The sequence below is a fragment of the Cheilinus undulatus genome, linkage group 5, assembly GCF_018320785.1.
Source record: "Cheilinus undulatus linkage group 5, ASM1832078v1, whole genome shotgun sequence".
NCBI lineage: Eukaryota > Metazoa > Chordata > Actinopteri > Labriformes > Labridae > Cheilinus > Cheilinus undulatus.
The window spans coordinates 53,776,575-53,801,869 of record NC_054869.1 but is presented as its reverse complement, the minus strand read 5'-3'; the positions used below and the strand labels follow the sequence as shown (position 1 = coordinate 53,801,869).

Sequence of the window (25,295 nt, the reverse complement as noted above, 5' to 3'; positions counted from 1 at the left end):
CCATGTTTGTATTTGTATAATCTTAAAATATTGTATTAAAAAAATGAATTAATTGAGTAGAAAATGATGAAACTCAAATGAATGAAAAGGATTTAACATACATAATTCAAAGCAATGTAACACAGATAAAGAAAGATAATGAAACACAGATTAATTTATTTATTTAGCTTTAAAGATAATAAATGAAACAAAAAATCCAACATAAAGTACGGGGCCCCTTAAGGGACAGCAAAAAAAAAAAAATAAATAAATAAACAAAAACAATAAAATAAATCAAATTTAGGGACATGAAAAGTCCCTTAAAAAAGTTTTTTTCTACCTTAATTATTTTTCTCCATGTCCCTTAAGGGGCTCTGTAATAAAGAAATAAGAATATTTTAACAATAAAAAACTAAAACCATTTTAAAAAATCACTTTGCTTTTAAGTTTTGTTGCTTTTTGCCAAAAGAAAAAAAACGTTAAAGAATAACTAAAGTAAAAAAATATAAGTGACGGGTCCTAGCGGAAGTGACGTATGTTGTTGTTGTAGTGTTTCCGAGACGTTCACGGTGTGATCGGGATCCTGAGCTGTGTGTGAATGTCTCCTCACATTTTCTCCATAAATCCTCTCCTCCCGGCCCCGAATGAAGGTAAAAACTCTCCTCACTTCGTTCTCACGCCGCGGACATTTAGTCTGAGTTATCCCAGGCTATCCCGGATTATCCCGGGTTAAATTCACACGTTAATCCTCCTCGGTAATGACCCAGCTCGGCCTCGGTGAGTCCGAGCAGAGAGCACCGAAACCCGCGACGGAAAAACTCCAGCCCGCTGAGAGGTCCGCGTGAGGCTCACCTGGTTTACACCTGGTTTAACCGCCTTTTTGTTCAACCTTTTGATTAATTATGTTACTTAACGGATAAAAATATTTATATATGAATAAATAATGATCACAGGAAGAGTTTATCCATGTTTCTGCCTTCCGTGAGGGCTGCTGAAACTTCTGCTATGACCCGAGCTCACATGAACATTACTCAATAGGTTTACCAGGTAAACCTACCCTGGTTATTTACATTAGAAATGTACCTTTATATTTACATTTATATTTAACTTTATATTTAAATGACACGTGTTCTTTATCTGTTATACAGTCTGTGAACCCGGTAGACATACCCTGGTTATTTACATTAGATAATGACCCTTAAATTTACATGCAATATGTTCTTTGTTTATTTATTAGATCTATTTACCAGGTAGAAGCAGAAATCAGCAGAGTAAAATCTACATGATATATTTACCTCCTACATGTACACAGCATGTGCTCTTTATGTTTTTATACAGTCTGTTTACCATGTTTATCTACCTGGTTTATCTACATATTTGTATGGTAGCTGTTCCTCAAACAACCATGCACTGTGATATTAATGTACCTGAATGTTCCTTAATGCCACAATAACATTCCTTTATATTCCGTAATTTTCTGTAAGGCTTTATAATGCTCCATAATATCCAGTGATATTCCATAATGCGCTTTAATGCCTGATTACATACTTTAATGTTCCACACTGCCCCTAAATGTTTCATAATACACATTCTTCTGAAATCTACAATTCTCTGATAATGAGTCAAATATTCAACAGTTTTACATATTTGTCACACTGAGATTTTGTAGATTGTCAAAATAATTTTATTATTTGAAAAAAGATAACCTGAGTAAATACAGAAGTATTTTTTTTTTAAATTATGATTTCATTTATTAAGGGAAAAAAGCCATCCAAACCTACCTGGCCCTGTGTGAAAAAGTCATTCCCCCCTTGTTAAATCATCAGTTAACTGTGATTAACCACATTGTTTATAAAGCTGGGTTCAGTCTGACTATCCACACCCAGACCTGGATACTGCCAGACCTGTTGGATCCAGAAATCCTTGAAATAGAACCGGTCTGACAAAGTGAAGTAGACTAAAAGATCTCCAACACATTATGGAGTCATCTAAAGAAGTCACTGACATCTATCAGTCTGAAAGGGTTACAGAGACGTTTCTGAGGCTTTGAGACACCAGCCAACCACACTGAGAGCCATTATCCACAAATGGAGAAAACTGTGAACAGCGGGGAACCTTCCCAGGAGTGGCCGGCCTACCAACATGACTCCAGGAGTGCATGGACGACTCATCCAGGAGGTCCCAGAAGAACTCAGAACAACATCTGAAGACCTGTAGGCCTCACTGACTCAGTTAAGGTCAGAGGTCATGATTCAACAATCAGAAAGAGACCGGGCAACAACGGCATCATGGGAGAGTTCCAAGGCCAAAACCACTGCTGACCAGAAAGAACACAAAGGCTCGTCTCACATTTGACTGAAAACATCCTGATGATCCCCAAGACTTCTGGGAAAATATTCTGAGGACTGACCAGACAGAAGAGGAACTTTCTGGAAGGTGTGCGTCCCGTTCCATATGTGGTCAAACTAACAGCAATTCATCAAAAGATATCAGACCACCAGTCCAACATGGACTAACAGAACAATGATCCCAAACACACCAGAAAGTCCACGTCTGAATGCCACAGATGATCTTAAACAGGCTGTTCATGCTGGAAAACCCTCCAATGTGGCTGAAAGAAAACAATTCTGCAAAGAAGAATGGGACAACATTCCTCCCCAGTGATGTGAAAGACTCACTGACAGTTATCACAAACGCCAAGAATGGAACAACCTATGAGGTTTAGGGGGTGATGACTGTTTCACATAGGACCAGGTAGGATTGGATGGATTTACCCTTAATAAATGAAATAATTTAAAACTGACTTCTGTATTTACTCAGGTTATCTTTGGCTGATATTAACATAATTTTGACTATCTGAAACATGTACTTTTAACTTTTCCACATCTCTGTACCTTAATGTTCCAGATTGTTCCATCATATCCTGTAATGTTCTGTTTTTTTCTACATTAATATACCTTCTCTTCTCTGTCCATGTTTTTATGATAGCTGTTTGCTCAGTTGGCTTCATGATGAAGAATTACATTTTAAATCATCACATCTACATTGTATGTAATTTTTTTATTTGTGTCTAACTTTGTTTACTTAATCTTTAATCAGATTAAGCGTTATGCCAAAAGAAAAATATGACCCTCCAGATCCTCGTCGATGTTACACCATCATGTCCGCCGACGAGGCGGCCAACGGAAAGAAATCTCACTGGAATGAGCTCGAAATCTCAGGTAAGCTCACCTGGTTTACTCCAGGTGTTAATATATAAAAGCATAATGATTCAGCATCAGGTCAGTTCAACACCTGGATAATAGGAGTGGATTTGTTAATGTTGATTGATTAAATAAGATTTAATTAGTCATCAGGTCAATTAAACATCTGGATAACATGTGGATTAAGTTGGATTGATTGACTTTTTTATGGTTTTTAAGTTTTAAAGTCAACTTGTCGCTGCTGTGGTGGCTCTGCAGGTCGTGTTCGGAGTTTGAGCAACTCATTATGGACGCTCACTCATCTGACGGCGCTTCACATCAACGACAACAACCTGAGCCGCCTCCCTCCCGACATCGCCAAACTGCCTCACCTCGTCTACCTGAACCTGTCCAACAACAAGCTACGCAGCCTGCCCGCCGAGATCGGCAACATCGTCTCTCTCAGGTGAGGAACTTTAGGGCAACTTCTTCTCTCTCAAGAGAGCAACTTTAGGGCAACTTCTTCTCTCTCAAGAGAGCAACTTTAGGGCAGGTTCTGCTCTCTCAGGTGAGGAACTTTAGGGCAACTTCTTCTCTCTCAAGAGAGCAACTTTAGGGCAACTTCTTCTCTCTCAAGAGAGCAACTTTAGGGCAGGTTCTGCTCTCTTAGGTGAGGAACTTTAAGGCAATATTATCTCTCTCAGGTGAAGAACTTTAGGGCAACTTCGTTTCACTCAACTGAGCTACTTTAGGGCAACTTCGTCTCTCTCAAGTCAGCAACTTTAGGGTAGTTTCTTCTCTCAGGTGAGGAACTTTAAGGCAATATTATCTCTCTCAGGTGAAGAACTTTAGGGCAGTTTCTTCTCTCTCAGGTGAGGGACTTTAGGGCAACATTATCTCTTTCAGGTGAGGCAATTTTAGGGCCACATTATTTCTCTCAGGTGAGGGACTTCAGGGCAACATTATCTCTCTTAGGTGAGCAACTTTAGGGCAGTTTCTTCCCTCTCAGGTGAGGGACTTTAGGGCAACATTATCTCTCTTAGGTGGGGAACTTTTGGGCAACATTGTTTCTCTCAGGTGAGGGACTTTAGGGCAACATTATCTCTCTGAGGTGAGGAAATTTAGGGCAACTTTGTCTCCCTCAGGTGAGGGACTTCAGGGCAACATTGTCTCTTACATGAGCAATGTCAGGACATCATCCTCCTGTTTAGGAGAGCAATTTAGGATCAGCATTGTAACTCCAAGGAAATCGAACACAGGCCCTAAATGGTTGTTGTCACATTCTCATGATGATTTGAACATTTTTTCTCTTAACTTTGCCACTCATTGCTCTGATTTACAGCTTTAAAATGAATATCTGTTAATTAAATTTGCCTCAATGTCACTAAGTTTAAATGAAAGTTGCCCTTAAGTAAATAAATATTGAAGAATGTTGAGACTGTTGCTTTAAAGAGAATTATTGTTGGTAATTTTGTTTTTAAAGGGAATAACTGCACTTAAATTTTGCATCAAAAGGAATAATTGTAAATTTAGTCAATAATACCTGATAAAAAAACATTTGAAGTGAATAACTGTTGATAAATGTTGATTCAAAGTAAAAAAAAAAAATCTTATGAATAGTGTTTTTAAGTAAATATTTGGTGATAAACGTTGCCTTCAAGTGAATAATTTGCCGTTATTTAATATTGTTCTGAGGGGATAATTTAGTGTTCAGTTTGTTTCATAAGGAAATAAACAGAATTATGAAAATGTGTTACAGGATTGTTTTTATTGCAATAAGGATGAAGTTGTTGATAATTCTGCTTCTTTTTCAGGGAATTGCTTTTAAACAACAATCTTTTACGAGTCCTGCCTTATGAACTCGGGAGACTTTTCCAACTGCAGACCCTCGGGCTGAAAGGTCCGTCCTCTTTATCAATACAGAGAAGACATGATAAATATATAATAAAATAATGACATTTATTGATTAGTTATGCACGATATTATGAGGAAGATATGGAAATTTCTGCCAATATTTCCAGCCAGCACATCAGCTATAAATATTTAGATGTATGCATCATTAAATCTGGTTTTAATCTGGACCTACAGACCTACATCAGCCCAAGTCTTTTTCAGTTCATCCTCATTCCTATAATTTTAAAGTCTTTTTTTAAGGATTGATATTGTCACTTTGTTCATTCTTAAACTTTAAAATATGAGTTCAATGACTGAAGTTTCAGGTCTGGACTACATTTAAATATCTGTATCTGCATCAGCTAAAAGGGAATGTCAATATTGTCAACATTAAAATATCGTGCATCCCTAATATTAATGTGTAAATAAGATAAATAATGATATTATAATGTATCAGCATGTTTAGAATGATATCAGACAGTTAAATGGTCATTATATGTTTGTTTTTAAGGAAACCCTCTGTCCCAGGACATCCTCAACCTTTACCAGCAACCTGATGGAACCCGGAAACTTTTGAACTACATGCTCGACAATCTGCCAGGTACGCTCACCTGGACATCGTAAGGGTTAGACTGGTTTCACATCAGAGACCTGGGCCCCAACCTGAGCACACTAGACCCTAAAGTCTGGCTCATTTTGTCAGTGTGTACACAGCTGTACCATACTCCGGCACAGTGTATAAGTCCATTACTCGAGCACGGTACACAGACTTAGCCATGCTCCAGTACAGCATAGAGCTGTAAAGTCTTTCCTTATCGTTTCCTGTCTCTTCAGAAACCATCAGGTTCCTGCAGCACAGGTCCTTTCATCCTCTGAGCTGCAGGTAGACGTGGGAGTTTGAAAACGATCATTGTTGGCGTCTCTACAATAATAAATACAGCAGGATGGACTATGTTGTCCACACAGACCAGAAACTAATGTTGACTGTGATTTTCTTTCCTTTTTTCTTTTTCTATTTGGCAGATTTTTAAGCCAATTACATTCATAAAGCCACCTGCTTAATCAGAATGTGTGCATACACAGGTGTGCTCAGCTTGGAGGGATGTTACTGATGTGAGAGCAAACGCGAGGGGGGCCAATCATGCTCGGGCGCTGTACAGTCAAACAACCCTGATGTGGAAAACGCCCCTGTAGATTTAGATGTAACTGGCTGTAATCTTTCTGTTGACCGGTTTGTGTGATGAAATAAGGAAGTCATGATCTCACCTTTACCTGTTCAGTTCACCCCGAGCAGCTTCCTCAGAGACCGTGGATCAGCCTGAAGGACAGAGACACGGCGAGCACCACAGGTACGCTACACACACCTGGACTCATAAGTTTCTTTAACATGAATTTATTTTTATATTTTGACACATCCGTTGACAAGAAGCCAACATTTAACATCCTGTGGTGATCAATACACCCTCATGTCTCTCTTACAGCCGTGTTCAGCGTCATGTGCTATAACGTGCTGTGTGATAAATACGCCACGCGGCAGCTCTACGGATACTGTCCGTCCTGGGCGCTCAGCTGGGAGTACAGGAAGAAAGGCATCATGGAGGAGATCACGCACTGCGACGCTGACATCATCAGTCTTCAGGTCAGTGACGTCATCATTGTGCCACTGTTAGCAGTTTGAAATAAAGCAACTAGTCATGGCAGCTACTAAACGCTGATAGCTAACCTGATTGTGCTGTGATAGCCTACATCCTTGTTTCATCTTAGCTGTACCTCTCCAAAATGGCAGCCACATAGATGTATCACTGCTGTAAAGTGTAGGGGTCAATGTGTCATCTATGTGGATCTATGCTGAGTTGGATCTGTAACATCATCAGTCTGCAGGTAAATTATCCATTGATATCTACAGGTAAATGTTGCACTCAGGCTTCTTAGATCCATCAATGTGGGTGCCATCTTGGAGAGGGGTAGCTGTGGCTCAAAATGAGTCCAAGTCTTTGATAGAAGGAGGTCTATCTGTGACTAAATCTTGATAACTTGCTGAACTGTGAATGTATTTTTAATTTGTTTTGTAACATTAGATGTGTTTTTATGATTCCGGATTAATCACTTAATAAAACATGAAGGTTTGAGGAGCCATGACCTCCATCTTTTTATTCACACTTTTAACTTTTCTCTAATTTTACCAATCTCACTGATCAGAGGGCATGTGCTTCTGTTTGTTTTTGTGCAGGAGGTGGAGACAGAGCAGTACTATACTCTGTTTCTAGAAACCCTGAAGGATCATGGGTATGACGGGTATTTCTGTCCGAAGTCTCGAGCCAAACTCGTCTCTGAGCAAGAAAGGAAACACGTGGACGGCTGCGCTGTTTTCTTCAAGACACAGAAGTGAGTCTGAGTCGATAGTACATGAGATCGTCTCATTATTGGCTTTAAACTCAGCTCAGTTTAAACTTTCATTTACCAGTGTTAGGGCAGATGGTTTGGAGTGGCTCCTGCATGAAAAAAAACCTAAAATCATCAATAAAATACAAACAATAAATAATATTGTATGTAAGCTAAAAATCTAAACTGAGTCCTTAATTGATTCTGATCATGATCATGATCAAAATATTTCAAATGTATTTTTCTGTTGTTTAATTCTGTACAATATTTTATTGAACAACAGAGCAAATAAAGATGATAAAAGGATTTGTCAAATAAGAAGGAAAAACGCTGGTTAATATAGAAACCTATGAAGCATTAAGGAATCTGAGTACCAAGTGAATAAATAAGGCTGATATTTTCACACCACATCACCTTCATGCCCCACACTCCTGAGTAAACCACAGCCTCTCCTTTGGTTCCCCTCCATGTGCTGGGCGTCGCCTCTGGCAGTTCTGTATTATTTAATGGTCCTTTATTGTGCTTTTTACTGCAGGTTCTCTTTGGTCCAGAAACACACGGTTGAGTTTAACCAGGTTGCCATGGCGAACTCTGAGGGCTCTGAGGTGATGCTGAACCGGGTGATGACCAAAGACAACATCGGGGTCGCTGTGCTGCTTGAAGTCAACAAGGACGCCTTCTCTGGAGGTGAGAACCTCGTTCAGTAAAACATCGGGAAAAATCACTGACAGGTTCTCAAGAACAGTGGTCCTCAATTTTTCAAGACTACACCACACATCAAGCCAAAATCCTAGTACACCAAATATCAGGCCAAAATCCTCGGTACACCAAATATCAAGCCAAAATCCTTAGTACACCAAATATCAGGCCAAAATCCTAGTACACCAAATATCAAGCCAAAATCCTTAGTACACCAAATATCAAGCCAAAATCCTTAGTACACCAAATATCAAGCCAAAATCCTAGTACACCAAATATCAAGCCAAAATCCTTAGTACACCAAATATCAAGCCAAAATCCTTAGTACACCAAATATCAAGCCAAAATCCTAGTACACCAAATATCAAGCCAAAATCCTAGTACACCAAATATCAAGCCAAAATCCTTAGTACACCAAATATCAAGCCAAAATCCTAGTACACCAAATATCAAGCCAAAATCCTAGTACACCAAATATCAAGCCAAAATCCTTAGTACACCAAATATCAAGCCAAAATCCTTAGTACACCAAATATCAAGCCAAAATCCTTAGTACACCAAATATCAAGCCAAAATCCTTAGTACACCAAATATCAAGCCAAAATCCTTAGTACACCAAATATCAAGCCAAAATCCTAGTACACCAAATATCAAGCCAAAATCCTTAGTACACCAAATATCAAGCCAAAATCCTAGTACACCAAATATCAAGCCAAAATCCTTAGTACACCAAATATCAAGCCAAAATCCTTAGTATACCAAATATCAAGCCAAAATCCTAGTACACCAAATATCAGGCCAAAATCCTCGGTACACCAGATATCAAGCCAAAATCCTTAGTACACCAAATATCAGGCCAAAATCCTAGTACACCAAATATCAAGCCAAAATCCTAGTACACCAAATATCAAGCCAAAATCCTTAGTACACCAAATATCAAGCCAAAATCCTTAGTACACCAAATATCAAGCCAAAATCCTTAGTACACCAAATATCAAGCCAAAATCCTAGTACACCAAATATCAAGCCAAAATCCTTAGTACACCAAATATCAAGCCAAAATCCTAGTACACCAAATATCAAGCCAAAATCCTAGTACACCAAATATCAAGCCAAAATCCTTAGTACACCAAATATCAAGCCAAAATCCTAGTACACCAAATATCAAGCCAAAATCCTAGTACACCAAATATCAAGCCAAAATCCTAGTATACCAAATATCAAGCCAACATGTCCAGGGAACATCAAAAATAAACCCAACATTCACAGGAACTACCAATATCAAGCCAAAATCCAAGGATCACCAAATATCATTCTGTAAAATTGTAGTAATTTTTGGCTGATTTCCCAGAGCACCCCTACACTTGACTGAAGGCCCAGTTTTTGGGTAACACTGGTCTAGAGAGAAGAAAACTGAAGACAGGGTCAGTCCAGAGTTCTCCTGGATTTTTTAAGTCTAAAACTTCTTTGTGGTTGCTGTTGTTTCCCATGTTCTCCGTCATAGGGTCATTTCTTCTTGTTCACATGGTCTCATGGATTCTGTACCAAACCCTTTCTTCTTCTCTGGTTTTTTAGGTGTAAAGCCCCCTCAGGACCGTCAGCTGATTCTCGTGGCGAACGCTCACATGCACTGGGATCCTGAGTTCTCCGACGTGAAGTTGATCCAGACGATGATGTTCCTGTCGGAGCTGAAGAGCATCGCTGAGCAGGCATCAGGCTCCGTGGCAACCGGCTCGCCATCCTCCGACCTGTCGTCCATCCCAATTGTCCTCTGTGCTGACCTCAACTCGCTGCCCGACTCTGGTATGACTGTTAAGTAACGTTTCTATAAACATTTAAGCCTCCATAGTTTAAGGTCCTGCTGACTTATCTTTTGTCCCATTCTATTTCTTCTTCTTTTTTCTTTTTTCTTTTTTTTTTACAGTATAAAGAAAACTGTTTAAGTTTATTTCTCCTAAACTTTAATTTTACTGGCCCTCTTAAAAAATAAAAGGCTTTTGATTCCTTAAACCAAATAAATCCCAGATTGAAGGCCCTTACTGAGCTAATAAAGCTTTCATTTGCTCACAGAAACACCAGCGTATCTCCATCACATTCTGTTACATGTTCTTTACGTGTTCCAGTGGCCTGGAAGAATAAAACATATGAAACCACAATAACTAAAGTCCATCCCTGGTCATCTATCCAAGGATGGATTATCATCAGTGTAGAGATGGCCAATCAGAGTCAAGAATTTATCCCCGCTTTGAATACTGTCTGACCCTGTGTATGATCCAGGTGTGGTGGAATACCTCAGCAACGGTGGAATAGCCGAAAATCACAAGGACTTCAAGGAGCTCCGCTACAATGAATGTCTGACCAACTTTAACTGCAACGGAAAGAACGGCAACTCAGATGGCAGCATCACCCACAGCTTCCAACTAAAGAGCGCCTACGACAGCAACCTGATGCCTTACACCAACTACACGTACGACTTTAAGGTAAACAACCACAGTAACTAAGGCAATTTATACCAACTACACGTACGAATTTAAGGTAAACAACCACAGTAACTAAGGCAATTTATACCAACTACACATACGACTTTAAGGTAAACAACCACAGTAACTAAGGCAATTTATACCAACTACACGTACGACATTAAGGTAAACAACCACAGTAACTAAGGCAATTTATACCAACTACACATACGACTTTAAGGTAAACAACCACAGTAACTAAGGCAATTTATACCAACTACACATACGACTTTAAGGTAAACAACCACAGCAACTAAGGCAATTTATACCAACTACAAATACGACTTTAAGGTAAACAACAACAGCAACTAAGGCAATTTATACCAACTACACGTACGACTTTAAGGTAAACAACCACAGCAACTAAGGCAATTTATACCAACTACAAATACGACTTTAAGGTAAACAACCACAGCAACTAAGGCAATTTATACCAACTACACATACGACATTAAGGTAAACAACAACAGCAACTAAGGCAATTTATACCAACTACACATACGACTTTAAGGTAAACAACCACAGCAACTAAGGCAATTTATACCAACTACAAATACGACTTTAAGGTAAACAACAACAGCAACTAAGGCAATTTATACCAACTACACATACGACTTTAAGGTAAACAACCACAGCAACTAAGGCAATTTATACCAACTACAAATACGACTTTAAGGTAAACAACCACAGCAACTAAGGCAATTTATACCAACTACAAATACGACTTTAAGGTAAACAACAACAGCAACTAAGGCAATTTATACCAACTACACGTAGGACTTTAAGGTAAACAACCACAGTAACTAAGGCAATTTATACCAACTACACATACGACTTTAAGGTAAACAACAACAGCAACTAAGGCAATTTATACCAACTACATGTACGACTTTAAGGTAAACAACAACAGCAACTAAGGCAATTTATACCAACTACACATACGACTTTAAGGTAAACAACAACAGCAACTAAGGCAATTTATACCAACTACACGTACGACTTTAAGGTAAACAACAACAGCAACTAAGGCAATTTATACCAACTACACATACGAATTTAAGGTAAACAACAACAGCAACTAAGGCAATTTATACCAACTACAAATACGACTTTAAGGTAAAAACAACCACAGCAACTGAGGCAATTTATACCAACTACACGTACGAATTTAAGGTAAACAACCACAGTAACTAAGGCAATTTATACCAACTACACGTACAACTTTAAGGTAAACAACCACAGCAACTAAGGCAATTTATACCAACTACACGTACGACTTTAAGGTAAAGAACCACAGCAACTAAGGCAATTTATATCAACTACACATACGACTTTAAGGTAAAAACAACCACAGCAACTGAGGCAATTTATACCAACTACAAATACGACTTTAAGGTAAACAACCACAGCAACTAAGGCAATTTATACCAACTACAAATACGACTTTAAGGTAAACAACCACAGCAACTAAGGCAATTTATACCAACTACAAATACGACTTTAAGGTAAACAACAACAGCAACTAAGGCAATTTATACCAACTACAAATACGACTTTAAGGTAAACAACCACAGCAACTAAGGCAATTTATACCAACTACAAATACGACTTTAAGGTAAACAACCACAGCAACTAAGGCAATTTATACCAACTACACATACGACATTAAGGTAAACAACCACAGTAACTAAGGCAATTTATACCAACTACACATACGACTTTAAGGTAAACAACCACAGCAACTAAGGCAATTTATACCAACTACACGTACGACTTTAAGGTAAACAACCACAGCAACTAAGGCAATTTATACCAACTACACGTACGACTTTAAGGTAAACAACCACAGCAACTAAGGCAATTTATACCAACTACACATACGACTTTAAGGTAAACAACCACAGCAACTATGGCAATTAAAACCAAGTACACTTACGAATTTAAGGTAAAAAACAACACCAACTAAGGCAATTTTAACCAACTACACGCATTTAATTTAAGGTAAACAACCACAGCAACTAAGGCAATTTATACCAACTACACGTACGACTTTAAGGTAAACAACCACAGCAACTAAGGCAATTTATACCAACTACACATACGACTTTAAGGTAAACAACAACAGCAACTAAGGCAATTTATACCAACTACACGTACGACTTTAAGGTAAACAACCACAGCAACTAAGGCAATTTATACCAACTACACATACGACTTTAAGGTAAACAACAACAGCAACTAAGGCAATTTATACCAACTACACGTACGACTTTAAGGTAAACAACAACAACAACTAAGGCAATTTATACCAACTACACATACGAATTTAAGGTAAACAACAACAGCAACTAAGGCAATTTATACCAACTACACGTACGACTTTAAGGTAAAAACAACCACAGCAACTGAGGCAATTTATACCAACTACACGTACGACTTTAAGGTAAAGAACCACAGCAACTAAGGCAATTTATATCAACTACACGTACGACTTTAAGGTAAACAACCACAGCAACTAAGGCAATTTATACCAACTACACGTACGAATTTAAGGTAAACAACCACAGTAACTAAGGCAATTTATACCAACTACACGTACAACTTTAAGGTAAACAACCACAGCAACTAAGGCAATTTATATCAACTACACATACGACTTTAAGGTAAACAACAACAGCAAATAAGGTAATTTATACCAACTACACGTACGACTTTAAGGTAAACAACCACAGCAACTAAGGCAATTTATATCAACTACACGTACGACTTTAAGGTAAACAACCACAGCAACTAAGGCAATTTATATCAACTACACGTACGACTTTAAGGTAAACAACAACAGCAAATAAGGTAATTTATACCAACTACACGTACGACTTTAAGGTAAACAACCACAGCAACTAAGGCAATTTATATCAACTACACGTACGACTTTAAGGTAAACAACCACAGCAACTAAGGCAATTTATACCAACTACACGTACAACTTTAAGGTAAACAACCACAGCAACTAAGGCAATTTATATCAACTACACGTACGACTTTAAGGTAAACAACCACAGCAACTAAGGCAATTTATATCAACTACACGTACGACTTTAAGGTAAACAACAACAGCAAATAAGGCAATTTGTATCAACTACACATATGACTTTAAGGTAAACAACCACAGCAACTAAGGCAATTTATACCAACTACACGTACGAATTTAAGGTACACAACAACAGTAACTCAGGCAATTTATACCAACTACACGTACGACTTTAAGGTAAACAACCACAGCAACTAAGGCAAATTTATACCAACTACACGTACGAATTTAAGGTAAACAACCACAGTAACTCAGGCAATTTATACCAACCACACGTACGACAATAACCACCGCCATTGAATGATTAACTGAATTGGTAATTTAATCAATATAGTTGACCAACTCTTTTCTCTGTACCTGCAGGGTGTGATTGACTACATCTTCTTCTCTAAAACTCATCTGAGCGTGCTCGGTCTAATGGGACCGCTGGACAGCCAATGGCTTGTTGACAACAACATCACCGGCTGCCCCCACCCCCACATCCCCTCTGACCACTTCTCTCTGCTCGCCCAGCTGGAGCTCAAGCCTCCCATCCCGCCCCCTTCCTTTAACGGGCTACACCTGCCAGTCCATAGGTAGTGCCCCGCCCCCTCCCCAGGTTTCTAAAGAGACGGTGTACAGTTTATCAGTCACGTTTGGACGCCGTGCAGACCCAGCGAGTGAAGTATTCGCCTCCACTTGAAAATGTTTTTTAACCCCTCTTTAAATTTGAAACCAAATGTTGAGCTGGTTAGACGGCCACCGGTGGTATCAGTCTCCTTCTTTTGTTTGATATTTTATTGATGGCTTTTAGATCCAAATCCTTCCACAAAAAAAAAAAAAAAAACTTTCCAAAAGATGATCCTCTTTTCTTCTTTCACACAGATGGTAAAAAAACGACTTTTTAGAATAATAATAAACGAAAATCTTAATATGAATCAAATCATTTATGTTTTGTTGGAATATCAAACTTTTATAACTTGACATCAAATGACCATTATTCAAATCAATCAAAAAAAATATTAAAAACCAAAGGTAGTAACATGTGGTACTGGCTCCACTCAGCTCGGCCTGGTTTTGGCGCCAAGCATTCATGCTTATTAGAGCCTAAACTCTGATAGTTCCTCAGTGAGGAGACGAATGGTATTAAAATGACGGCTGGAAGCAGTGAGACAAAACACCATTGAAAAGAACAGAAGAGTTTTGGACATTAAACAGCAGGACGACCACAACAGTGGTTTGATTCCAGTGTAGGACATCCCACCAGTCATGCTCATAGAGATGAAACTCTACACCAGTCAGTGGTTGGCAGTGTCCAGACTTCACGCTTTGGTATTGGCTTGGCTCATGTAAAGCCTTGACAGAGGTGGGATCCAAAAAAAGTACCAGCTACAACCCCTGATGAACAGTAAAAAAAAAAACAAACAAACAAGTTGCCGAGCTGAGCCGAGCCGGTACCATAGTGGATAGCACATTTATAGAGAACACTGAGAACATTAAACTAGAGAACATTAAATGGGACAGAATGTCTGTGTTCTTGTCCATGATTCTCCCTCTATAAAATGTTTTTTCTTTTCCTCTTTGTGTCAGTAGATTTTAAATTTTGGATTATTTTGGTGATAAACCTTTTAAAGAACCAAGTCAGGTCTGCTTCTACTACAAAAAAACCTTTAAAAAACCTGAGAACACAAGTAATAACAAGAACACGTCATCCAATCAGCTCTGCTTCCTGGTCTGAACTCTGAAGCTGTCAGGATTCAGGACCAGAGTAATCAGCTAAACCTCTACATTAAAGAGCAGCACCACCCAACGTGGGATGGATGCCGTCTCTGCCTGTCAGACCAGGTCTTCCCCAAAAGCTTTTCCAGTCGTCTGGAGTCTGACATCAGTTATTAATATTAAAAACACATGTTTGTTTTATCTTTGTGTTTCCATCAGAGTAAGTGTCTGTTTCCTATCAGCTGGCCGACCAAAGAACCTCCCAGAATAAACGACGTGTTTCTCATTAATAAAAGGATTATATGATATACATCAGGGGTTTTCAAAGTGTGTGAGAGTGAGCCTCCCCTAAGAAGAAATTATTTATTCGGTGGACCCCCTCCCACAACAAGGATTGAAATTGAAAAAAAAAAATTAAATAAACAACATTTCAAACATTTATGTCTAATCTGTAAAGATTTTTTAACATGAATATATTTTGGATATTTTGGTTTGCAAATGTCCTTAAACATCTGCCTTTCCCTCTTATTCAGTTATAATGCCATTAAATACCCTTTTTAAAATTTTTTTAGCCATTTTAAACTTCTTTTTGCCCCTTTTCCTTATTTTTTCCACATTTATCCCATTTTTGCCCTTTTTCATTTTTTTGTCCATTTAAGCTACCTTTCATCATTAAATATCCCTTTTTTCCCCAATTTTTGTGCTCATTTTTGCGACATCTTTTTGCCACTTTTTCCCAATTATTGCCTCTTTTATGCCATTTTTGCCCCCTTTTTTTTACCATTTTTTGCCACTTTTTGTTCATCTAAGCTACCTTTTGCCATTAAATACTACTTGTTTCCTTTTTTCCCAATTTTTGCCTCTTCTCTTTGCCATTTTTTCCCATTTTGCCCTTTTTCACAATTTTTTTTTGACACTTTTTGGCCATTTGTCACTTCTCACCCATTTCTGCTACTTTCTGACCAGTTTTCCTCCCCATTTTCGCCCCTTTTTTTGCTGCTTTTTGACCATTTTGCCACCGTTAACCTATTTTTATTGCTACTTCAAGCTGTTTTTGCCACTTTTCACCTCTTAGATTGTGGCTCTTGCAAAGGTATTTTTTAACAATTTGGCTCTTTGGTTGAGTAACACTGCTCTATAGCATAGTCCCTATAGTAACTAGAAGTTTATCCATTTTGCTCCATGCACAGCAGAGGTTAGCAAAGCAAATCACCTTTTTTCAGGTTTATGGTTCTGCGCCTCCCCTGAAGCTCTGTGGCGCCCCCCAGGGGAGGCCCGCCTCACACTTTGAAAACCACTTATATACATAATGCGTCATAAATATTATATAATAAAAATCAAAATAAGAGAATATCTATTTATTTTCACTAGAGTGAAAATCCTCCGATCAGTAATTTATGAATGTTTTTACCAAAGTGTAAATATGATTTTTTTAATGAAAATTTCTTTGATTTAAATGGACTTCATCAGGAATCACTCTCTTCTTTTCCACTGACCACTAAAAGCGTTTTTTTTTTTTCAAATATTGCAGTTCATTCTTACCCATTCACACACCAACGTAGGCAGAGAGGTTATGAGTGTCCTGTGGTTTTTACTAATCTTATTCACACGGCACTGACACAGCAGTGGTTTTACTGTCTTGCCAAAGGACACATCGACATGTGACTGTAGGAGTCGGGGATCAAACTGCCAGGATTTGAACATACTGACTCAAACTGATAAATTGTTTATCAGAATTATTGGTGATCAATTTTAAATCTTCTTGTTTCTCATTGTAAGTAATTTATATTTTCTGAATCATGGTTTAATTTTGATATTTAGTAGATGAACTCATTTTCCTTACTTGTGAAAAACTACTGACATTTGTACATTTTTAAAGCAATGATTTCCAAAGTAAGAAAGTCAATTATTCCAGAGCAACTGTGTAAAAACATTCAGACTTTACCCCTTTAAAAGCCTGTTATCAGCCTCCTTATTATTGATCAGTTGGTCAATAACGTCCTGATTTATGGAGTTTATAAAGTTTATGTGAATTTCTCTCAGGCGTATACTTCACTCCACATGCTGGGTTTCTCATTTTATAAAATAAAAGACGTTTCAGATTTAAACCATCTTTTCTCACTGATCAATGATTTTTCTGTTTTTCTGAAGATAAACTGACGACATCTTTCCTTCATGCTGAGAGACTAAACGTCTGTTTTTCTGTCTCAAACCGACTCGCCGTCTTCGATCGGACTTTGTACGATTCAGTTTTACAGTTTTGGAGAAAAAAAGATAAATATGAAGTTTTAAAAGCAGCCTGTCTTCATGGTTTTTATTTCTGATTTAATGTCACTGTCAGAAACTGAGCTTTGACATGAAATATACAGAACAAAAATGACATCTATTCAGCTTCTCTACTCTGTTATTCATCACAGCTGGGATAGGCTCCAACCTCCACCACCCATCAGCAGATTAGACAACAGATGGATGAGGGATGGATGTTATAGATGGATGGATGGATGTTATAGATGGACGGATGGATGTTATAGATGAAAGATGGATGGATGTTGTAGATGGATGGATGGATGTTATAGATGGATGGATGGATGGATGGATGTTATAGATGGATGATGGATGGATGTTATAGATGGATGGATGGATGTTGTAGATGGATGGATGGATGTTGTAGATGGATGGATGGATATTATAGATGAAAGATGGATGGATGTTATAGATGGATGGATGGATGTTGTAGATGGATGGATGTTGTAGATGGATGGATGATGTTGTAGATGGATGATGGATGGATGTTATAGATGGATGGATGGATGTTGTAGATGGATGGATGGATGTTGCAGATGGATGGATGTTGTAGATGGATGGATGTTGTAGATGGATGGATGATGTTGTAGATGGATGATGGATGGATGTTATAGATGGATGGATGGATGTTGTAGATGGATGGATGGATGTTGCAGATGGATGGATGTTGTAGATGGATGGATGGATGTTATAGATGAAAGATGGATGGATGTTGTAGATGGATGGATGGATGTTGTAGATGGATGGATGTTGTAGATGGATGGATGGATGTTATAGATGAAAGATGGATGGATGTTATAGATGGATGGATGGATGTTGTAGATGGATGGATGATGTTGTAGATGGATGATGGATGGATGTTATAGATGGATGATGGATGGATGTTATAGACGGATGATGGATGGATGCTATAGACGGATGATGGATGGATGTTGTAGATGGATGATGGATGGATGTTATAGATGGATGATGGATGGATGTTATAGATGGATGATGGATGGATGTTATAGACGGATGATGGATGGATGTTGTAGATGGATGATGGATGGATGTTATAGATGGATGATGGATGGATGTTACAGATGGATGATGGATGGATGTTATAGATGGATGATGGATGGATGTTGTAGATGGATGATGGATGGATGTTGTAGATGGATGATGGATGGATGTTATAGATGGATGATGGATGGATGTTGTAGATGGATGATGGATGGATGTTGTAGATGGATGGATGGATGTTGTAGATGGATGGATGGATGTTGTAGATGGATGGATGGATGTTGTAGATGGATGGTTGGATGTTGTAGATGGATGGATGATGTTATAGATGGATGATGGATGGATGTTATAGATGGATGATGGATGGATGTTGTAGATGGATGATGGATGGATGTTGTAGATGGATGATGGATGTTATAGATGGATGATGGATGTTGTAGATGGATGGATGTTGTAGATGGATGATGGATGTTGTAGATGGATGGTTGGATGTTGTAGATGGATGGTTGGATGTTGTAGATGGTTGGATGTTGTAGATGGATGGATGTTGTAGATGGATGATGGATGTTGTAGATGGATGGTTGGATGTTGTAGATGGATGGATGTTATAGATGGATGATGGATGTTGTAGATGGATGGTTGGATGTTGTAGATGGATGGTTGGATGTTGTAGATCCAGTCCTAAACTTATTTACCACAGTGTTCTTCAAACGTCCGTCCCTGATCTGAGACAATGACCAGCTGTAAATAGATTTTTGATCATGAAAATATAAATATATAATAAAAGTGTTTGACCCAGCTTCTTCATCACCAACACCTTCTGGAGTTTACAGAGAGTTAGTCTCAGTGATGGAGATTACAGATGTCTAAGAGCACATGTGTATGTCTGAGGTCTGCAGCCAGGGGGCGCTCTAACTTATATATTATTGTATGTTATATTTTTGACTGAAAGAAAAAAAAACTCAGCAGGTCTTTCATTTTATCACAATCCTCGACAGACTTCCTGTCAGCCTTAAAAAGAAAAACCTTCACTTTTATTCTCAGAATGATCTAAAATTAGCATGCTCAAACATCTGATCTGGTTCACATTTAACCCCTTAAAGCCTGAAAGCTCAGGTGATAGCCTGGAAATTCTCTGTTTTTGGAACTGAAATGTTTATTTAACCTTTCACCAAAATCCCAATAAGAAACATTTCCAGAAAGTTTGACAAATATTTTTTTGTTTCACATTTGATTCAGGAGTTCATTTTTATCATTTATCAGAGTGTATTCAAAAGCTTTTTTTTAGTTACTTATCGATCACTTTGATTAAAGATCTCATAAAAGTGTGGATCAAATATAATACCATTGGCTTTGATGGGTTAAAGACAAACTTTGGTCTTTAAAAACATTTTAAACAAGAATTTATCAATAAAAATATATATTTCAAGTGTAACTTTATTAAATGAATTATTTCATATTTAAAGGAAAACTTATTTGAAAGAGTTTAGCTTTAACTTCATAGGTCAGAATTTTTTGATCCTGATTATTTGGTGTAAAAACATTTTCACTGATTTGTTAATAAAATCCACAACAACACATTTTACATTTAAAGCATCATTTTTAATGTTTGATTTTTAAATCAATGAACATTCAGATTCACAAGCACCATTTTCAAAATAAAATACCAGAAATGTCGTTAATGACAAACATGTGAGGCTCATAGCAGAGTATAAAAACAATCTTTACACATTTGAAACGTTGGACAATCACAGTTTGATGATGAAGAATGACTTCCTCCAGTTTTAATCATTCACATGAATTTTAATTGATGACTGAAGTTGATGAGAGTGTGGTGTTGTCGGTGGTCGACTGCCTGGATTTAAAAAGACAAAAATCAGAATTATTACTATTAATAATAATAATGATAATAATAAAATGTATAGATCACATACATGTGTTACTACATGAGATATGAAATGCAAAGAGATAATAAAAGAAAAATTATTAACATTCAAAATCCGTATTTATAAGTGAGCACCATGTGACCCATTAAAGCTGCTGTTTAGTTTTATTTCAAATATCATATAAATGCACGGAAGTAAGAGAAAAAAGATTTATGACCTGTTCAGAGTGTTGAGCATGTTTCTGGCCCACTTCCCGTTAGGATCCACACAAACGTTTGAGCCATTCTTCCTCGTCACACTGCAAAAAAGAAACATAAAAAATTATTGAGAATTTTTTTTTTTTAATAGTTGTTTTAATGTTAAATTTGAGGGGTTTTCCTTAGCTACAATAAATAAATAAATGGTATTTTTTAGATTGTATATCAATGGCTGTTCCTCCTTATCACTACTGAAAACCAAACATTTAACCCCTTAAATCCTGTTGTATCATATCTAATACATACTTTTAAGGTACCTCTATCTAATCAGTATGATCATAAATGACTAAAAAAAACTTCTGAATACAATCTGATAAATTATAAGAATACCCTCAAGTGGATTATCAGTTGCCAAAAACACCTACCGTATCAAATGAGATACAAAAAATATAAATATATGCTAAATTTTATGGAAATTTTGATTTTTTTGGATTTCAGCAGAAAGTGAAATAAACATTTCAGTTCCAAAAAATGAGAATTTTCTGGTTATAATTTGTGTATTCAGGCTTTAAAGGGTTAAAATTCATGTTTTTTAGTTGAAATATTTACATATTTATACCTAAAAACATTAGTGGAGAAATAATTCTCACTAGAGAACCCTGTAAATAGGGTCACACAACTTTGGTAAATGTTAAATACACATAAAGTTTAAAATAAAAATAAAAAAATCTCAGTGATTAATTTAACTAAGAATTCTTTTTTCTGTTAAAAGGGAAAAAATGAAACTTGAAATAGTGACAAATTTTCTTCAAAATTTGAGGTGAATGCTACTGTCTATTATTCTTATAATAAAATAAATGATGATAATAATTATGTTAGTATTACTGGAAGTAGTACAGATAATAGAGAGTATGATAATCACATAGAATCGTATTTCATCCAGTTTTAGTTTTCTGTGCCTCGACCACTCACATGATCTCAGTCCTCCGACAGCGTCCTGAAACAGGAATCACCTCGACCTTCTTGATGACCCGGGCAGGAATGGAGGCAGACGTGGTACGTATGCAGAGACATCCCTGGATGGGCGACGCTGTAGAAATATAATAATAATAATAAATCTAATAATAATAATAATATAACAATGATAAATAAGAAGAAATAAACTGTGTTTATTAAACAGTGATGTCAATGTGGGGATTAATATCAGTCTGACTTGGGTTCACATCTCGCTGTAGAGTTAGAGAGAATTACTGGGTTATGTCTGAATGTTTTTTTCTGTTTTCACATAAATTAACCATTTTAGAAATAAATGTTTCTTTTTTTTTACATCAGCTGACCTTTGGTAAGTGTAACTCCCATGCTAACTAGAGAGATGTAAAAAAAAAAAAAAAAACCTAAATGTTTTTCTCATTACTGATTTTCATCATTTTAATGAGATATTCTGCAATTTGATTTATGATTTTAAAAAATCAATATAGGGGCATTAAAAACATGGTATCATGTAATAAAGTTAATTTTGGATCAATAACGTTTGAAAATAATCATAAAACAACAGGTGACAAAACAAACTTTTATGTGTTTTTTTTTTCTTAAATTTCCTTCCTGAAATCTTTATTTTTTTTTAAAGACAGATGTTCAAAATGAAGAACATTAACATCAAGAATACCACATTTTTTTTCTTAAGGACCAAAAAGGTAAAAATGTTTGATCTTATGTCTTTCTTTTCTTTCTTTTTATACGCAATTAATTTTTATAATTAGAATACAAATAACTAAAATGTTTAAAATATTAATAAAACTGTTTGATAATAATAAGAATAGTTATGATGATAGAGGTTAAACATGTATTTTTATTATTAATAATAATAATGATGATAATAACAATAATGATAATAGCTGTTATAATAATAATACAAGTTATAATTTTTTTAAATGGTAATAATAGTTATAATGATAATTGTGTTTAAAATGTTATGTGGTATTATTATTAATACATATATTTATTATAATGTTTTAAATGTTAATACCACTGTTTAATAATAATAATAAAAGTTCTAATGATAATAATCATACAAATATAATAATTTCTATTTTCTAAATAATAATAATAATAATAATAATAATAATAATAATAGTAATAATAATAATGTGTTACCTTGTAGGCTGGAGATGCAGCAGCAGAGAGTCAGAGCAGCGAGAACAATCAGCACTTTGGTCGTCATGGCAGCAGGAACGTTTGATCGCAGTGTTCGATCGATTGATTGGTCGGTTGATGAGGATGTGAGAGCGATGAGACTGAATGAAGGACAGTCTGCGTTTTTATAAAGCTGAAAAAAAGGAAGTGTGTAGAGGAAATGTTTTTTCATAGATCCATCGACATGCAAATGACGAGGCGCCTTTCAGTGGGTGCTTGTGTGGGTGTCTGGGGGGTTGCACGTGTGTGTGGGTGTCTGGGGGGGTTACATGTGTGTGTGGGTGTCTGGGGGGGTTACATGTGTGAGTGGGTGTCTGGGGGGTTACATATGTGTGTGTGGGGGTCTGGGGGGGTTACATGTGTGTGTGGGTGTCTGGGGGGGTTACATGTGTGTGTGGGTGTCTGGGGGGGTTACATGTGTGTGTGGGTGTCTGGGGGGGTTACATGTGTGTGTGGGTGTCTGGGGGGGTTACATGTGTGTGTGGGTGTCTGGGGGGGTTACATGTGTGTGTGGGTGTCTGGGGGGGTTACATGTGTGTGTGGGTGCCAAAGGCCCATTTTTCCTCGTCTATTCTGACCAGTAGGGTTGGGGTTAGGCTGGCCTACTGCTGACTCACTGTCTCATGAATGAAGCAGGTTAGGGTCGGGCATGTTTGGTGTGAGGCCACAGAAACAGGGGCGTCATGCAAGCCAAAATTTGGGGGGTAAGCTAGAGTCCGGTCTAGAGGGTCCTTCTTGGAAAATGAAAGCAGAATGATACAATTTTTACATTTTGAAACGTACACATGTGGACTGAACAGTCAGTAAAATTCCATTAATGAAAGAAAAACCCCATATGGTCCCTGAAATAACTGTAAACTGACTAAAGTCATAATGAATCATAAATTAACTGATGGAAAGTAGAAATTGCTTTTGAATTGTGGTGAAACAGAACCATTTTAAAAACAAACTAATGAAACCGTCCTGGACTAAAATGATGGTCCCCTTAACCTCATGTTTCATTGACGACCTCTTGAGGCAATCAGAAAGGCGATTTCTGTAACTCTCAGACAGACTTTGCATCCGTCCCAGGTATTTTGTCCCCTTCCTCAAGAGCAAACTGCTCCAGCTGTCTCGGTTTGAAGGGTGCCTTCTCCAGACTAAATGTTTCAGCTCCTTCCTCAGATGTTCTCTAGGATTTAGATCAGGGCTCATAGAGGTCGTCTTCAGAATAGTCCAGTGTTTGGTTCTTAGCCGTTCATGGCTGTTTTTAGCTCTGTTTGGGCTCATTATCCTGTTGGAGGAACCATGACCTGAGACTGGGACCAAGCTTTTTGGCACAGAGCAGCACGTTTGGCTCCAGAATGCCTTGATAGTCTTGAGATTTCATTGGAACCTGCAGAGATTCCAGATCTACTGTGCCAGATGCAACAAAGCAGCCCCAGCACATGAGCGAGCCTCCTCCATGTTCCCCAGTAGCTCCAGTCTTCTTCTCTTTGCTTCATTTCTGCATCTGTGAACATAGAGCTGATGGCACTGTCCAAAAAGCTCCAGTTGTGTCTCATCTGTCCAGAGGACATTCTCCCAGAAGCTTTGAAGACGACAGTGTGCATTCTGGTAAATTCCAGTCTTCTATTTGGTCCACTTTAGCTCAAACAGTGATGATGGTGCGTTCTGACTCTGATGGACCTTGATGATGGACTTTGGTTCAGTATAGGTCACACCTGAGTTTAGCATGTCCCTATGGACACACCTGAGTTTAACGTTTCTCTATGGACACACCTGAGTTGAACATGTCCCTATGGACACACCTGAGTTTAGCATGTCCCTATGGACACACCTGGGTTTAGCATGTCCCTATGGACACACCTGAGTTTAACATGTCTCTATGGACACACCTGAGTTTAACATGTCCCTATGGACACACCTGAGTTTAACATGTCCCTATGGACACACCTGAGTTTAACATGTCCCTATGGACACACCTGAGTTTAGTATGTCCCTATGGACACACCTGAGTTTAACATGTCCCTATGGACACACCTGAGTTTAACATGTCCCTATGGACACACCTGAGTTTAGCATGTCCCTATGGACACACCTGAGTTTAACGTTTCTCTATGGACACACCTGAGTTGAACATGTCCCTATGGACACACCTGAGTTTAGCATGTCCCTATGGACACACCTGAGTTTAACATGTCCCTATGGACACACCTGAGTTTAACATGTCCCTATGGACACACCTGGGTTTAACATGTCCCTATGGACACACCTGAGTTTAACATGTC

General features: G+C 37.7%; 2 protein-coding genes across 2 annotated transcripts; one reads left to right on the top strand and one right to left on the bottom strand.

The window, feature by feature from the left end:
- Positions 1–530: 530 nt before the first annotated feature.
- cnot6l (CCR4-NOT transcription complex, subunit 6-like) lies at positions 531–14,650 on the top strand. The gene is made up of 12 exons (XM_041788247.1): positions 531–629; positions 3,079–3,200; positions 3,441–3,627; positions 4,976–5,061; positions 5,566–5,655; positions 6,335–6,403; positions 6,536–6,693; positions 7,285–7,439; positions 7,972–8,123; positions 9,711–9,938; positions 10,413–10,615; positions 14,109–14,650. The coding sequence occupies exons 2-12, from the start codon at positions 3,089–3,091 to the stop codon at positions 14,322–14,324; spliced, it is 1,656 nt and encodes a 551-aa protein (XP_041644181.1). The 5' UTR covers positions 531–629; positions 3,079–3,088; the 3' UTR covers positions 14,325–14,650.
- A 5,902-nt stretch (positions 14,651–20,552) lies between these two features.
- On the bottom strand, positions 20,553–23,053 carry LOC121509797 (C-X-C motif chemokine 13). The gene is made up of 4 exons (XM_041787459.1): positions 22,987–23,053; positions 21,805–21,922; positions 20,853–20,933; positions 20,553–20,604 (listed from the first exon to the last, which is right to left on the bottom strand). Exons 1-4 carry the CDS (start codon positions 23,051–23,053, stop codon positions 20,553–20,555), a joined length of 318 nt encoding a protein of 105 aa, XP_041643393.1.
- Positions 23,054–25,295: the final 2,242 nt, after the last annotated feature.

Excerpts from the sequence above, each read along its gene's own strand:
- cnot6l (XM_041788247.1), top strand. The coding sequence starts at position 3,089 with ATGCCAAAAGAAAAATATGACCCTCCAGATCCTCGTCGATGTTACACC. Across the intron at positions 5,062-5,565 it reads GCAGACCCTCGGGCTGAAAG|GAAACCCTCTGTCCCAGGAC; the intron begins GTCCGTCCTCTT and ends TTTGTTTTTAAG. Across the intron at positions 10,616-14,108 it reads ACTACACGTACGACTTTAAG|GGTGTGATTGACTACATCTT; the intron begins GTAAACAACCAC and ends CTGTACCTGCAG.
- LOC121509797 (XM_041787459.1), bottom strand. The coding sequence starts at position 23,053 with ATGACGACCAAAGTGCTGATTGTTCTCGCTGCTCTGACTCTCTGCTGC. Across the intron at positions 21,923-22,986 it reads CTGCATCTCCAGCCTACAAG|CGTCGCCCATCCAGGGATGT; the intron begins GTAACACATTAT and ends ATATTTCTACAG. Across the intron at positions 20,605-20,852 it reads ATGCTCAACACTCTGAACAG|GCAGTCGACCACCGACAACA; the intron begins GTCATAAATCTT and ends TTTTAAATCCAG.